Source organism: Oncorhynchus clarkii, chromosome 17 (genome assembly GCF_045791955.1).
Source record: "Oncorhynchus clarkii lewisi isolate Uvic-CL-2024 chromosome 17, UVic_Ocla_1.0, whole genome shotgun sequence".
Lineage (NCBI taxonomy): Eukaryota > Metazoa > Chordata > Actinopteri > Salmoniformes > Salmonidae > Oncorhynchus > Oncorhynchus clarkii.
The window spans coordinates 9,616,623-9,633,014 of NC_092163.1; the positions used below are offsets into that span (position 1 = coordinate 9,616,623).

Below are 16,392 nucleotides of genomic sequence, written 5' to 3' on the forward strand. Positions count from 1 at the left end.
AGCCAGGGGCCCACTCCAACACTCAGACATTATTTACAGATAGCCAGGGGCCACTCCCACACTCAGACATTATTTACAGATAGCCAGGGGCCCACTCCAACACTCAGACATTATTTACAGATAGCCAGGGGCCCACTCCAACACTCAGACATTATTTACAGATAGCCAGGGGCCCACTCCCACACTCAGACATTATTTACAGATAGCCAGGGGCCCACTCCAACACTCAGACATTATTTACAGATAGCCGGGGGCCCACTCCAACACTAAGACATTATTTATAGATAGCCAGGGGCCCACTCCCACACTCAGACATTATTTACAGATAGCCGGGGGCCCACTCCAACACTAAGACATTATTTATAGATAGCCAGGGGCCCACTCCCACACTCAGACATTATTTACAGATAGCCAGGGGCACACTCCACCACTCTGAGATTATTTACAGATAGCCAGGGGCACACTCCAACACTCAGACATTATTTACAGATAGCCAGGGGCCCACTCCAACACTCAGACATTATTTACAAACGATGCATTTGTGTTTAGTGAATCCGCCAAGCCTGAGGCAGTAGGGATGACTACATGTTCTCTTGATAAGTGTGTGAATTGAACTATTTTCCTGTCCTGCTATGCAATCCAAATGTAATGAGTACTTTTTGGTGTCAGGGAAACTGCATGGAAGCTTAAGTACAATATTTTCTTTAGGAATGTAGTGAAGTAAAAAAGTTGTCAAAAATATAAATAATACCCCAAAAAATAACTTAAAAAACTTTAAAGTATTTTGACTTAAGTACTTTACACCCCTGGTTGTCAGTCCCAATGTTAGATAAAAATGTTTTTGATTGCGAGGTAAGGTAGTCTATCTACCCAGCTATCGAACCCTTGTAATAGGCCTAATCATCACCACATTACCAACCGGGACACAGGGCATGTGCTCAGGGGCCCCTGACCTCCTGGGGGCCCCCGTTGATTGTATTAGTCACTCCCACACTTCTGCCTGCTAGGAGGGTCGGTGCCCCCTGACCAAATCTCGCGTGTGGCCCCCAAAAGGCTAGAGGAAGAACTGACTACTAAACTACCAAAGCACTCATGCAAATATTCTTATGCAACGCGATGTGCTCATCGTCCAATCTGAGCTGTCAAGAAAACATGGCCACACTAACTAACCACAATATACACCCTCAAATAGCCTACAACACACCGCTTTTGTTGCACAAATAAACTGCCAAATACTGTCAGACGAACTAATAGTCTATCGAAATCATCCAAGTTTCGGTAATAAAAAGCTTTGCCTATGTTAAAAAAATCGCAGTAATTTGTATGAGTTTTTATGTCGCGGTAGCCTAAAAACCCAGATGTCCTATGTGTTTAGTTGACCGCATTCTGTCCGTTCTGCTTACCTCTGCCATGATCACCTCCCTCCTCCTACACCAGGAACCATCCTCCTCTCCGCTCTCTCCCTCTCTCTGCAGTGTCGGTATTCCCCCAACAGTACTAAACCACCGGTATCAGCAGCACTGAACCGTAGCACAGAGATGCAGCGAGTAAGGGAGCTACTATCGGTAGGCTGTTCCCGAATGACAGACAAGCAGAATGCCGTGCTTCAGTCCGGTGCGTGGAACGGCAGTGGAATTCCGAAGGGACGTGTGGTCTGTTCCTTTTCGGGTGAAGTTGCAAGACACGAGGAGGGCAGCAACCGTGAAATCCGCATAGGACAACCAACGGCATGGCACACTCACGCGCCCACTCACACACGCACGCATGGCAGGTACTCGTACACACAGCTGAGAGAGGGAGAGCGAGGGGGCGGGATGGGGGTGGATACTGGGTAGTGGGTAGCGTGCAGTCAGCGTTGCTCCTCCGATGCAGAATCAGTGTGTGAGTGAGGTTGCTAGGTATGACAACCACATCTCACAGTCATAGTAAGTCAACAAAGATAGAAAGTTCACAAAGCAAGTTTATTGATGTCATAGTAAGGAAATAAACCTCTGCACCTGTGATGGATTCTCTGTACAAATGTGTGTGTTAGGGAAGAGTGGAATTTATTATAGTGTGATCAGAGAGCTGTGTGTGTGTGTGTGTGTGTGTGTGTGTGTGTGTCAGTTCAAGTCTGTTCCTCTGCAGACTCATCCAACAGCACACACAGAGAATCCACTAAGCCTTCCATTAGAATATACACCTGGAAGAGAAAGACAGACAGAGAAAGAGAGAGAGAGGGGGGAGAGAAAGGAGGAGAGAGAGGAAGGAAGAGAGTGACAGAGAGAGAGAGAGAGAGAGAGAGAGAAAGGAAGAGAGAAAGGAAGAGAGAGAGAAAGGAGGAGAGAGAGAAAGGAAGAGGGAGAAAGAGAGAGAGCGACAGAGAGAAAGAGAAACGAAGAGAGAGAGAGAGGAAGGAAGAGAGCGACAGAGAGAGAGAGAGGAAGGAAGAGAGGGAGAAAGAGAGAGAGAGACAGACAGACAGAGAGAGAGGAAGGAAGAGAGGGAGAAAGAGAGAGAGAGACAGACAGAGAGAGGAAGGACGAGAGGGAGAAAGAGAGAGAGAGAGACAGACAGAGAGAGAGGAAGGAAGAGAGCGACAGACAGAGAGAAAGGAAGAGAGGGAGAAAGAGAGAGAGAGACAGACAGAGAGAGAGGAAGGAAGAGAGGGAGAAAGAGAGAGAGAGGCAGACAGAGAGAGAGGAAGGAAGAGAGGGAGAAAGAGAGAGAGACAGACAGATGGAGGGGATAACAGAGAGAGAGAGACAGAGAGAGAGGGGGGGGAGATAACAGAGAGAGAGAGACAGAGAGAGAGGGGGGGGGATAACAGAGAGAGGGGGGAGATAACAGAGAGAGGGGGGGAGATAACAGAGAGGGGGGAGATAACAGAGAGAGAGCGACAGACAGAGAGAGAGAGAGACAGACAGAGAGGGGAGGGGAGATAACAGAGAGAGAGACAGACAGAGAGAGAGGGGGGGAGATAACAGAGAGAGGGGGGGGAGATAACAGCAGTGTTAGTAAGCGATGTCAGATAAAGGATTATGGTTATTACAAAAGCACTAATATTACACTGGTAGTACAGATCTACAGTAGAGACTGTTTAGAGGTCCTGGTAGTGTCTATAGTACAGATCTACAGTAGAGACCGTTTAGAGGTCCTGGTAGTGTCTATAGTACAGATCTACAGTAGAGACTGTTTAGAGGTCCTGGTAGTGTCTATAGTACAGATCTACAGTAGAGACTGTTTAGAGGTCCTGGTAGTGTAGTATAGTATAGTACAGCAGGCTCTACAGTAGAGTCAGTGTGGTGGTCCTGGTAGTAGATCTACAGTAGAGACTGTTTAGAGGTCCTGGTAGTATAGTATAGTATAGCAGGCTCTACAGTAGAGTCAGTGTGGTGGTCCTGGTAGTATAGTATAGTATAGCAGATCTACAGTAGAGACTGTTTAGAGGTCCTGGTAGTATAGTATAGTATAGCAGGCTCTACAGTAGAGTCAGTGTGGTGGTCCTGGTAGTATAGTATAGTGTACTAGCCTGTTGGTGCAGCTGTCTCCTGTATTTGTCCTGTAGTTCAGGCTCTACAGTAGAGTCAGTGTGGTGGTCCTGGTAGTCACTCTCAGGGCTGGTTGTGGTGGAGGAGGGCTCTCTGCCTGGTTCTTTACCAGGCTTACCTCCAGGACGCTTGTCCCCTACCGCCACCTCCTCACGACCCTTCTTCTTACTGCCCGGACGCTCCTGGAAGAGAGCACAGGAGGCTGCTGAGGGGAGGAAGGACGCTCCTGGAAGAGAGCACAGGAGGCTGCTGAGGGGAGGAAGGTTCTTAATAACGGCCGGAACGGAGGCAAATGGAATGTCATCAAACACCAGGAAACCATGGAAACCATGTGTTTGATCTATTTGATACCATTCCACTTACGGTGCATTCGGGAAGTCTTCAGAGCCCTTGACTCCTTCCACATTTTGTTACGTTACAGCCTTATTCTAAAATTGATTGAATATTATTTCCCCCCTAATCGATCTACACACAATACTCCATAATGACACATTTTTGCAAATGTATTACAAATAAAAAACTGAAATTTCACATTTGCATAAGAATTCAGACCCTTTAAAATCAGTACTTTGTTTAAGCACCTTTGGCAGCGATTACAGACTTGAGTCTTCTTGGGTATGACGCTACAAGCTTGGCACACCTGTATTTGGGGAGTTTCTCCCAGATTCTTCTCTGCAGATCCTCTCAAGCTCTGTCAGGTTGGATGGGGAGCGTCGCTGCACAGCTGTTTTCAGATCTCTCCAGATATGTTTTATCAGGTTCAAGTCTGGGCTCTGGCTGGGCCACTCAATGACATTCAGAGACTTATCCCAAAGCCACTCCTACGTTATCTTGGCTGTGTGCTTAGGGTTGTTGTCCTGTTGGAAGGTGAACCTTTGCAGCAGTCTGAAGTCCTGAGCGTTCTGGAGCAGGTTTTCATCAAGAATCTCTGTATTTTGCTCTGTTAATCTTTCCCTCAATCCTGACTAGTCTCCCAGTCCCTGCCGCTGAAAAACATCCCCACAGCATGATGCTGCCACCACCATGCTCCACCGTGGGGATTGTGCCATGTTTCCTCCAGACGTGATGCTTGGCATTCAGGCCAAAGAGTTCAATCTTGGTTTCATCAGACCAGACAATCTTGTTTCTCATGGTCTGAGAGTCTTTAGGTGTCTTTTGGCAAACTCCAAGTGGGCTGTCATGTGCCTTTCACTGAGGGGTGTCTATCGCTTGGCCACTATCATGACTCTCCTGGCTGAGGATCCAAGGCCTCAGATCAGCTTGGCAAATGGCTGACGTTGACCAGACCCCTCTCATCACCCGGTTTTGACACATTAACTCTCTGTAAATTAGGTAGGAGGGGAATCTCCCTCTTTCTCTTCAGTATTGGCTAAGAAATGTCCCTTTCGTCTACAGAATACTTTTCCCGCCAAAACTGTAACGTCCGAAAGAAAGTGAATATTGGAACAATATTTCTAAGATATGAATGTTAAGAATGGTCAGTGGGGATCTAAAGAATAATAATCATGTCATAGTGCTTTTCATTTTGTGATGTTATTAAAAACTCTGTGAACCAAATACTGTAACTTAGGAATGAACCCTCTTTTGGCTGTCAAGTTTCTATCCAATACATTGTGAATACAATATGAAGAACGATGAAAATAGTGTTGTTAAGATAGGAATGTGATTTTGTTTTTCTAATTAAATAATGTTTTTTCATGTCCTCTGCACATTAAATAGCCACGGCCCGAATGAGGTCAGAAGAGCGTATCAGTGTGATGGAACCACCCTTTCCGACCAGAGTGCTTAAAATGACTCGCTAAGAATTAACATACCAGACCAAAATACGCGACACCGTGAACCACACGTTGAAATGGTTAAAAACTTTGAAACTCTCAACAAGAGGTGAAGAAAATTAACTCACCGGACCAGGACCCTGGCAGTCTGCAGCTGCGCGTGTAAAGTGACTTTGGAACTTTGACTATCTACCCGAGGAAAAGAGGATAAGTTCACCTCAGACAATTACTGGTGAATCATTGAAGCCACAGACTACTAATAAAGAGGACATTATAACCTCTGGTGGACAATCAGAGCATTACACCCCCGGGAGAGCCCACCGAAACTACTAACCTCTGGTGGACAATCAGAGCATTACACCCCCGGGAGAGCCCACCGAAACTACTAATAAAGAGGACATTGTAACCTCTGGTGGACAATCAGAACCTTACACCCCCGGGAGAGCCCACCGAAACTACTTTCTGAGAGGGCATTGTAACCTCTGGTGGACAATCAGAGCATTACACCCCCGGGAGAGCCCACCGAAACTACTTTCTGAGAGGGCATTGTAACCTCTGGTGGACAATCAGAACATTACAACCCCAGGAGAGCCCACCGAAACTACTTTCTGAGAGGGCATTGTAACCTCTGGTGGACAATCAGAGCATTACACCCCCGGGAGAGCCCACCGAAACTACTTTCTGAGAGGGCATTGTAACCTCTGGTGGACAATCAGAGCATTACACCCCCGGGAGAGCCCACCGAAACTACTTTCTGAGAGGGCATTGTAACCTCTGGTGGACAATCAGAGCCTTACACCCCCGGGAGAGCCCACCGAAACTACTTTCTGAGAGGGCATTGTAACCTCTGGTGGACAATCAGAACCTTACACCCCCGGGAGAGCCCACCGAAACTACTTTCTGAGAGGGCATTGTAACCTCTGGTGGACAATCAGAGCATTACACCCCCGGGAGAGCCCACCGAAACTACTTTCTGAGAGGGCATTGTAACCTCTGGTGGACAATCAGAGCATTACACCCCCGGGAGAGCCCACCGAAACTACTTTCTGAGAGGGCATTGTAACCTCTGGTGGACAATCAGAGCCTTACACCCCCGGGAGAGCCCACCGAAACTACTTTCTGAGAGGGCATTGTAACCTCTGGTGGACAATCAGAACCTTACACCCCCGGGAGAGCCCACCGAAACTACTTTCTGAGAGGGCATTGTAACCTCTGGTGGACAATCAGAGCATTACACCCCCGGGAGAGCCCACCGAAACTACTTTCTGAGAGGGCATTGTAACCTCTGGTGGACAATCAGAGCATTACACCCCCGGGAGAGCCCACCGAAACTACTTTCTGAGAGGGCATTGTAACCTCTGGTGGACAATCAGAGCATTACACCCCCGGGAGAGCCCACCGAAACTACTTTCTGAGAGGGCATTGTAACCTCTGGTGGACAATCAGAGCCTTACACCCCCGGGAGAGCCCACTGAAACTACTTTCTGAGAGGGCATTGTAACCTCTGGTGGACAATCAGAACCTTACACCCCGGGAGAGCCCACCGAAACTACTTTCTGAGAGGGCATTGTAACCTCTGGTGGACAATCAGAGCATTACACCCCCGGGAGAGCCCACCGAAACTACTTTCTGAGAGGGCATTGTAACCTCTGGTGGACAATCAGAGCATTACACCCCCGGGAGAGCCCACCGAAACTACTTTCTGAGAGGGCATTGTAACCTCTGGTGGACAATCAGAGCATTACACCCCCGGGAGAGCCCACCGAAACTACTTTCTGAGAGGGCATTGTAACCTCTGGTGGACAATCAGAGCATTACACCCCCGGGAGAGCCCACTGAAACTACTTTCTGAGAGGGCATTGTAACCTCTGGTGGACAATCAGAGCATTACACCCCCGGGAGAGCCCACCGAAACTACTTTCTGAGAGGGCATTGTAACCTCTGGTGGACAATCAGAGCATTACACCCCCGGGAGAGCCCACCGAAACTACTTTCTGAGAGGGCATTGTAACCTCTGGTGGACAATCAGAGCATTACACCCCCGGGAGAGCCCACCGAAACTACTTTCTGAGAGGGCATTGTAACCTCTGGTGGACAATCAGAGCATTACACCCCCGGGAGAGCCCACCGAAACTACTTTCTGAGAGGGCATTGTAACCTCTGGTGGACAATCAGAGCATTACACCCCCGGGAGAGCCCACTGAAACTACTTTCTGAGAGGGCATTGTAACCTCTGGTGGACAATCAGAGCATTACACCCCCGGGAGAGCCCACCGAAACTACTTTCTGAGAGGGCATTGTAACCTCTGGTGGACAATCAGAGCATTACACCCCGGGAGAGCCCACTGAAACTACTTTCTGAGAGGGCATTGTAACCTCTGGTGGACAATCAGAGCATTACACCCCGGGAGAGCCCACTGAAACTACTTTCTGAGAGGGCATTGTAACCTCTGGTGGACAATCAGAGCATTACACCCCCGGGAGAGCCCACTGAAACTACTTTCTGAGAGGGCTTGGTCCTGACCGAGATAGACCACGAACGAAGGCATTCAACACGTAAATGCATTCATTCTTTTCTTGTTCCAAACGGCCGGTGGTTCGTGTGCAAAGTATATGATTCATGTGAAATGAGTCCTAGAACGTGTCCACGATAAGTGTCCTTTTCCTCTCTGTCTCTCTGTCCCTCTCTCCATCTAACATTATGTTGTAACAAGCCGTCATATCTTTTCCACTCTGTCTCTCTGTCCCTCTCTCCATCTAACATTATGTTGTAACAAGCCGTCATATCTTTTCCTCTCTGTCTCTCTGTCCCTCTCTCCATCTAACATTATGTTGTAACAAGCCGTCATATCTTGTCAGTCCACTAGGGACCTCTGTCTCATGTAAGTGTGTATGTTGTTCTGTGTTATTATTTAGTTAACTAGTAAATAAATAATTAAATCCATTTGTGTAGTGTCACGGCTCCTCCTCTGCAGTGCAGGGGGCGGTTCCTCCTGCAGGCAGAGGAGGGTCGTTAGTGATTGGAGTCACCTGGGCTCAAGGTATTTAAACTGCTGCTTCACTAATCTCTCTCTCTCTCTCTGCTCCTCCAGGTATGAACCTGTTTCGATTGTTCTTTTGTAGTTTTGTACTTTTGTAGTCATTCACACACACAGATTCACACATCCCTGCACTTTACATTATTATTATTACACTTTACATACACCTCACATTATGATACTTCCACACCTCATACCTTCTTCTTACTTTAAAGTTAATGGTTTTGTTTACAATAAAGAACATGTTTTTAATTGGCCTATACCTGTTGTTCGCGTCCCCTCATTTTAGCCACAGGCTATGAGCCGGCCTGTGACAGTAGTATTGAATAATGAGCTTAGGCTGGGGTTCTTGCAGATCCAAGAAGGTTGCGACCGATCAGAATGAGACTGATATGAGGTAATTATTAATAAGTGACGGTTATCGATATATCATTTATATCTTCTAGAGTTTAATTCGGGAGATGGTAACTCGTTAAACAACTTCTTCCATGGTGCCCCAAATTCCTAATGAGTTAATTGTTACATGATTAATTTAAATCGGGTAACAATTAAATAAATAACAGTCATCAGATTATTTAAAGTCAAGTCACGACACCACTCTACCATAAAGGCCTGATCGGTGGAGTGCTGCAGAGATGAATGTCCTTCTGGAAGGTTCTCCCATCTCCACAGAGGAACTCTGGAGCTCTGTCAGAGTGACCATTGGCTGTTGGTCACCTGCCTGACCAAGGCCCTTCTCCCCCGATTGCTCAGAGCGGCCAGTTATAGAGCGAGAGAGAAAGAGAGTTAGAGAGAAAGACAAAGAGAGAGAGAGAGAAAGAGAGAGTTAGAGAGAATGAACCCAAGTGGGGAGAGAGAGAGATAAAGAAAGACCAACAGAAAGAGAGAGAGAGAGATAAAGACAGACAGAAAGAGAGATAGATAGATAGAGAGAGAGAGATAAAGACAGACAGAAAGAGAGAGAGATAGAGAGAGAGATAAAGACAGACAGAAAGAGAGAGAGAGATAGAGAGAGAGAGAGAGAGAGAGAGAGATAAAGACAGAAAGAGAGAGAGTGTCTTTGTGATTGTGATATTTCTGCCGTATGTGCTGTTTATAGTTGTTGGTGTACAGATGGACATGCCTCTAGCTGTGTGTGTGTGTGTGTGTGTGTGTGTGTGTGTGCACGCCGCCTACATGCGTGTAGTGTGTGTGGCCGGTACAGGTGTCATAATTCACAACCTGGACACACAGTTTGAGAGCAGATGCACATTTTCACACAGTGTTCGGTTACCATGGCACCTGGTGACAAATAAACTGTTGCTAACCTATGACTCAACTATTCATCAGAGAGATGGAGAGAGAGGAGTGAGAGGGAAGGAGGGAGAGAAAGAGAGGAGGGAGAGAGAAGGAGAAAGAGAAAGAGAGGAGGGAGAGAGGAGGAAGAGAAAGAGAGGAGGGAGAGAGAAGGAGGAAGAGAAAGAGAGGAGGGAGAGAGAGTGAGGAGAAAGATGAGAGAGACAGGCAGACAGACAAGCAGACAGACAGGAAGGCAGAAAGACAGACAGACATACAGACATACAGATAGGCAGACATACAGGCAGTCAGGCAGACAAACATACAGACAGACAGGTGTTTGCTGCCATCTGGTGTTGGTATCAACCCTGTTTCTGGAGAGAAAACCTCCTGTAGGTTTTAACTTAAAATCATCCCTGAAAACCTACAGGAGGTGAAAACCTAGGAGGGTATCTCTCCAGGAACAGGGTTTTAGATAAAACCTACAGGAGGGTATCTCTCCAGGAACAGGGTTGGAGATAAAACATACAGGAGGGTTTCTCTCCAGGAACAGGGTTGGAGAGCCCTGATCTAGACACTAGAGGTCCGAAGGAATTGGATAGGTATAAATCCCTTCACCCCACTCTCTGATTGGATAGGTATAAATCACCCCACTCTCTGATTGGATAGGTATAAATCATCTGGTAATAGCTCCACCCCACTCTCTGATTGGATAAGTATAAACCATCTGGTAATAGCTACACCCTACTCTCTGATTGGATAGGTATAAATCATCTGGTAATAGCTCCACCCCACTCTCTGATTGGATAGAATATTAATCATCTGGTAATAGCTCCACCCCACTCTCTGATTGGATAGGTATAAATCATCTGGTAATAGCTCCACCCCACTCTCTGATTGGATAGAATATTAATCATCTGGTAATAGCTCCACCCCACTCTCTGATTGGATAGGTATAAATCATCTGGTAATAGCTCCACCCACTCTCTGATAGACTAGGAGTTACACTATATTACTAACACCTATATGATCCTTTCAGATATACATTGTGTCTCTGGTTGGGAATAGAGCTTGATACACAAAGTGACTAGGGGGTAGGAGGTTAGGGGGTAAGAGGTTAGGAGGGAAGGGGGCAGGAGGCTAGGAGGGAGGAGGTTAGGGGGCAGGAGGTTAGGGGGCAGGAGGTTAGGGATGATTTGGGGATTTATTTTTTAGATTAGGTGAGTTCCTCACCTCCACTGGTTTCTCCTTCACAGCAGGCTTGGCTGCTCCCTTCTTCTCCTCCTTCTCTTTGACGCTCCCTCCCTTCTTCTCCTCCTTCAGGGGTGCTCCTGCCTTCTTCTCCTCCTTCAGGGGTGCTCCTGCCTTCTTCTCAAACTTCTCCTCTTTCTTCATCTTTCCCCCTGGAGAGGAATGGGCTGATACTGGGTTGTAGTGGTAGACAGGCTGATAGTGGGTTGTAGTGGTAGACAGGCTGATACTGGGTTGCAGTGGTAGACAGGCTGATAGTGGGTTGTAGTGGTAGACAGGCTGATAGTGGGTTGTAGTGGTAGACAGGCTGATAGTGGGTTGTAGTGGTAGACAGGCTGATAGTGGGTTGTAGTGGTAGACAGCCTGATAGTGGGTTGTAGTGGTAGACAGGCTGATAGTGGGTTATAGTGGTAGACAGGCTGATAGTGGGTTGTAGTGGTAGACAGGCTGATAGTGGGTTGTAGTGGTAGACAGGCTGATAGTGGGTTGTAGTGATAGACAGGATGATACTGGGTTGTAGTGGTAGACAGGCTGATAGTGGGTTGTAGTGGTAGACAGGCTGATACTGGGTTGTAGTGGTAGACAGGCTGATAGTGGGTTGTAGTGGTAGACAGGCTGATAGTGGGTTGTAGTGGTAGACAGGCTGATAGTGGGTTGTAGTGGTAGACAGGCTGATAGTGGGTTGTAGTGGTAGACAGCCTGATAGTGGGTTGTAGTGGTAGACAGGCTGATAGTGGGTTATAGTGGTAGACAGGCTGATAGTGGGTTGTAGTGGTAGACAGGCTGATAGTGGGTTGTAGTGGTAGACAGCCTGATAGTGGGTTATAGTGGTAGACAGGCTGATAGTGGGTTGTAGTGGTAGACAGGCTGATAGTGGGTTATAGTGGTAGACAGGCTGATAGTGGGTTGTAGTGGTAGACAGGATGATAGTGGGTTATAGTGGTAGACAGGCTGATAGTGGGTTGTAGTGGTAGACAGGCTGATAGTGGGTTGTAGTGGTAGACAGGCTGATAGTGGGTTGTAGTGGTAGACAGGCTGATAGTGGGTTGTAGTGGTAGACAGGCTGATAGTGGGTTATAGTGGTAGACAGGCTGATAGTGGGTTGTAGTGGTAGACAGGCTGATAGTGGGTTGTAGTGGTAGACAGGCTGATAGTGGGTTATAGTGGTAGACAGGCTGATAGTGGGTTGTAGTGGTAGACAGGCTGATAGTGGGTTGTAGTGGTAGACAGGCTGATAGTGGGTTGTAGTGGTAGACAGGCTGATAGTGGGTTGTAGTGGTAGACAGACTGATAGTGGGTTATAGTGGTAGACAGACTGATAGTGGGTTGTAGTGGTAGACAGGCTGATAGTGGGTTGTAGTGGTAGACAGGCTGATAGTGGGTTATAGTGGTAGACAGGCTGATAGTGGGTTGTAGTGGTAGACAGGCTGATACTGGGTTGTAGTGGTAGACAGGCTGATAGTGGGTTGTAGTGGTAGACAGGCTGATAGTGGGTTGTAGTGGTAGACAGGCTGATAGTGGGTTGTAGTGGTAGACAGGCTGATAGTGGGTTGTAGTGGTAGACAGGCTGATAGTGGGTTGTAGTGGTAGACAGGCTGATAGTGGGTTGTAGTGGTAGACAGGCTGATAGTGGGTTATAGTGGTAGACAGGCTGATAGTGGGTTGTAGTGGTAGACAGGCTGATAGTGGGTTGTAGTGGTAGACAGGCTGATAGTGGGTTGTAGTGGTAGACAGGCTGATAGTGGGTTGTAGTGGTAGACAGGCTGCTAGTGGGTTGTAGTGGTAGACAGGCTTATAGTGGGTTGGTGGTCCTGTGTGTGTTAGACTCAGCTGTGGTGGTGGTCCTGTGTGTATTAGACTCACAGCTGTGGTGGTGGTCCTGTGTGTGTTAGACTCACAGCTGTGGTGGTGGTCCTGTGTGTTAGACTCACAGCTGTGGTGGTGGTCCTGTGTGTTAGACTCACAGCTGTGGTGGTGGTCCTGTGTGTGTTAGACTCACAGCTGTGGTGGTGGTCCTGTGTGTGTTAGACTCACAGCTGTGGTGGTGGTCCTGTGTGTGTTAGACTCACAGCTGTGGTGGTGGTCCTGTGTGTTAGACTCACAGCTGTGGTGGTGGTCCTGTGTGTGTTCCCCCCATGTGTCTGTCTCAGGGAGACCCAGTAGATGTCTGAGCCACAGAGCTGCACTGACCAGACCGTCCAACAGCTCTCTCCACAACTGCAACCTGCAGGGGTTAACACTCACTCACACACACACACACACACACACACACACACACACACACACACACACACACACACACACACACACACACACACACACACACACACACACACACACACACACACACACACACACACACACACTTTTTTAAATAATCAACTGCATTAATTGATAAATTTCTGTGGTATCCTTTCATTCTTTAGTTTCCCCATCAACATTCCCTCTTCTCTTTTCTCCACACCGGTGCTCCCTCCCTCCCTCGCTCCCTCCCTCCCTCCTCTTCCCTCCCTCCCTCCCTCCCTCCCTCCCTCCCTCCCTCCCTCCCTCCCTCCCCTTCCTTCCCTCCCTTCTCCTCACCCTATAGTGTTGAGTGGTAGTGGCGTGTGTTGTGTGAGTGGCTGGGTGAGCTCCAGGAGGAGGGTGTTATAGAGGCTCAGAGCCCCCTCTCTGGTGAGCCTCTCCTGGGGTCCATCCTGCTCCCCGTCCCCCTGGGGCAGAGCCAGCACCGCCTGGAGAGGGGAACAGAGAGGAGAGAGGAGAGGAGGGTTAGGTTTTAGATCCACTACTCAGGGGCCTTGTTGTTAGTGTCCCTCCGGAGATCGGAAGGTTAGGGGTTCCATCCCCGGTCGAGACTCTGTGAATGGGACCTGATGCATCTCTGCTGTGCACGTGAGGTGTGTGTGTGTGTGTGTGTGTACCTGTCGTAGTGTAGACACAGAGAGGTCCCAGGCTGTTTCTCTGTCTTCTCCTGTTTCTGCGGTCACCTGCTGCCACAGGCTCTTCAGCGCCTCCACTGTCTCATAACGGTACTGCAGCTAGGACCGAGATAGACCAACAGTATACTGTTACAAACACAGTATGGGCCAGTCGTGTGTGTGTGTGTGTGTGTGTGTGTGTCACTAAACAACCCAACAGAAAGAGGAAGGTGTTATTCAGAAATCAGCTAGAACCATGAATGAACCTAACTCATCGTCATCATAGTAATCACTGAGTCTTTGTCCTTCTGTCTGTCTGTCTGTCTGTTTTTACATATCGAGAGAGAATCCATTCATGTTCAAAGACAAGAGCCACGATGACACATAATTATAGTAATGGCTGATAATGTTGATAATGACCGTGGCTGAAATGTCATCCTATCCCCTATATACAGCGTGTCCACCCACTCTGCCTAGAGAGTGTGTGAAAACACCTATCCCCTATATACAGCATGTCCACCCACTCTGCCTAGAGAGGGTGTGAAAACACCTATCCCCTATATACAGCATGTCCAGCCACTCTGCCTAGAGAGGGTGTGAAAACACCTATCCCCTATATACAGCATGTCCAGCCACTCTGCCTAGAGAGGGTGTGAAAACACCTATCCCCTATATACAGCATGTCCACCCACTCTGCCTAGAGAGGGTGTGAAAACACCCGTTGTTATTGAAATTTCACTTCCTTACAGAAAAAAATAATAATTTACCAAGACAAATATGATTCTTCATGTCCTGAATCGTTCAGTGGTGTCTTTCTCTAACACATCGTTATATCTAAGAAGCTGGCTGTTGTAACTTAATACATCCTATAATGAGCACTGAGCTCTGTTGACGTAGCGGTGCCGATTTCTCCTAGTGACTTTAGAGGATTTGACATGTTGTGGTGGTCGTTTCTGCGGGTCGCAAAAAGCTAAGTCTGAAAACAAAAGGCTAAGTCTGAAAACAAAAAGCTAAGTCTGAAAACAAAAGGCTAAGTCTGAAAACAAAAGGCTAAGTCTGAAAACAAAAAGCTATGTCTGAAAACAAAAAGGCTAAGTCTGAAAACAAAAGGCTAAGTCTGAAAACAAAAAGCTAAGTCTGAAAACAAAAAGGCTAAGTCTGAAAACAAAAGGCTAAGTCTGAAAACAAAAGGCTAAGTCTGAAAACAAAAAGCTAAGTCTGAAAACAAAAAGCTAAGTCTGAAAACAAAAAGGCTAAGTCTGAAAACAAAAGGCTAAGTCTGAAAACAAAAAGCTAAGTCTGAAAACAAAAAGGCTAAGTCTGAAAACAAAAGGCTAAGTCTGAAAACAAAAAGCTAAGTCTGAAAACAAAAAGCTAAGTCTGAAAACAAAAAGCTAAGTCTGAAAACAAAAAGGCTAAGTCTGAAAACAAAAAGCTAAGTCTGAAAACAAAAAGCTAAGTCTGAAAACAAAAAGCTAAGTCTGAAAACAAAAGGCTAAGTCTGAAAACAAAAGGCTAAGTCTGAAAACAAAAAGCTAAGTCTGAAAACAAAAAGGCTAAGTCTGAAAACAAAAGGCTAAGTCTGAAAACAAAAAGCTAAGTCTGAAAACAAAAAGGCTAAGTCTGAAAACAAAAGGCTAAGTCTGAAAACAAAAGGCTAAGTCTGAAAACAAAAAGCTAAGTCTGAAAACAAAAAGCTAAGTCTGAAAACAAAAAGGCTAAGTCTGAAAACAAAAGGCTAAGTCTGAAAACAAAAGGCTAAGTCTGAAAACAAAAGGCTAAGTCTGAAAACAAAAAGCTAAGTCTGAAAACAAAGAGCTAAGTCTGAAAACAAAAAGCTAAGTCTGAAAACAAAAAGCTAAGTCTGAAAACAAAAAGCTAAGTCTGAAAACAAAAGGCTAAGTCTGAAAACAAAAAGCTAAGTCTGAAAACAAAAAGCTAAGTCTGAAAACAAAAAGGCTAAGTCTGAAAACAAAAAGCTAAGTCTGAAAACAAAAAGGCTAAGTCTGAAAACAAAAGGCTAAGTCTGAAAACAAAAAGCTAAGTCTGAAAACAAAAGGCTAAGTCTGAAAACAAAAAGCTAAGCCTGAAAATAAAAAGCTAAGTCTGAAAACAAAAAGCTAAGTCTGAAAACAAAAGGCTAAGTCTGAAAACAAAAAGCTAAGCCTGAAAATAAAAAGCTAAGTCTGAAAACAAAAAGCTAAGTCTGAAAATAAAAAGCTAAGCCTGAAAACAAAAAGGCTAAGTCTGAAAACAAAAAGCTAAGCCTGAAAATAAAAAGCTAAGTCTGAAAACAAAAAGCTAAGTCTGAAAACAAAAGGCTAAGTCTGAAAACAAAAAGCTAAGCCTGAAAATAAAAAGCTAAGTCTGAAAACAAAAAGCTTAGTGCTCCTTTGACATTTCACAGAGATATTCCTGTTTTTTTTTTTGTGAGAAATCTCACGTTAATATCAAAAGCGTATACAAAACGTAATTTGAAAATACTACACGTCAGAATGGACGTTCAGAGTGATGATGCTGGCTGTGTGGAACTGAGAGAATGGACATTCAGAGCTGTTTTAGTGTCTCTGTGCTTAGGAGTCTGTGGTCGTGACAGTCTATTGAT

At 46.3% G+C, this 16,392-nt stretch overlaps 1 protein-coding gene across 1 annotated transcript in view; it reads right to left on the reverse strand.

Moving 5' to 3' along the window:
- Nucleotides 1–3,460: 3,460 nt before the first annotated feature.
- The window catches only part of LOC139370518 (mycbp associated protein), a 48,787-nt gene continuing 35,855 nt past the window's right edge, over nucleotides 3,461–16,392 (reverse strand). The window contains exons 14-18 of the mRNA XM_071110047.1: nucleotides 13,791–13,907; nucleotides 13,450–13,601; nucleotides 12,972–13,093; nucleotides 10,852–11,021; nucleotides 3,461–3,712 (exon numbers count right to left, since the gene is read on the reverse strand). Of these exons, the coding sequence (XP_070966148.1) occupies nucleotides 3,461–3,712; nucleotides 10,852–11,021; nucleotides 12,972–13,093; nucleotides 13,450–13,601; nucleotides 13,791–13,907 (813 nt within the window). The remainder of the gene's footprint in view (nucleotides 3,713–10,851; nucleotides 11,022–12,971; nucleotides 13,094–13,449; nucleotides 13,602–13,790; nucleotides 13,908–16,392) is intronic.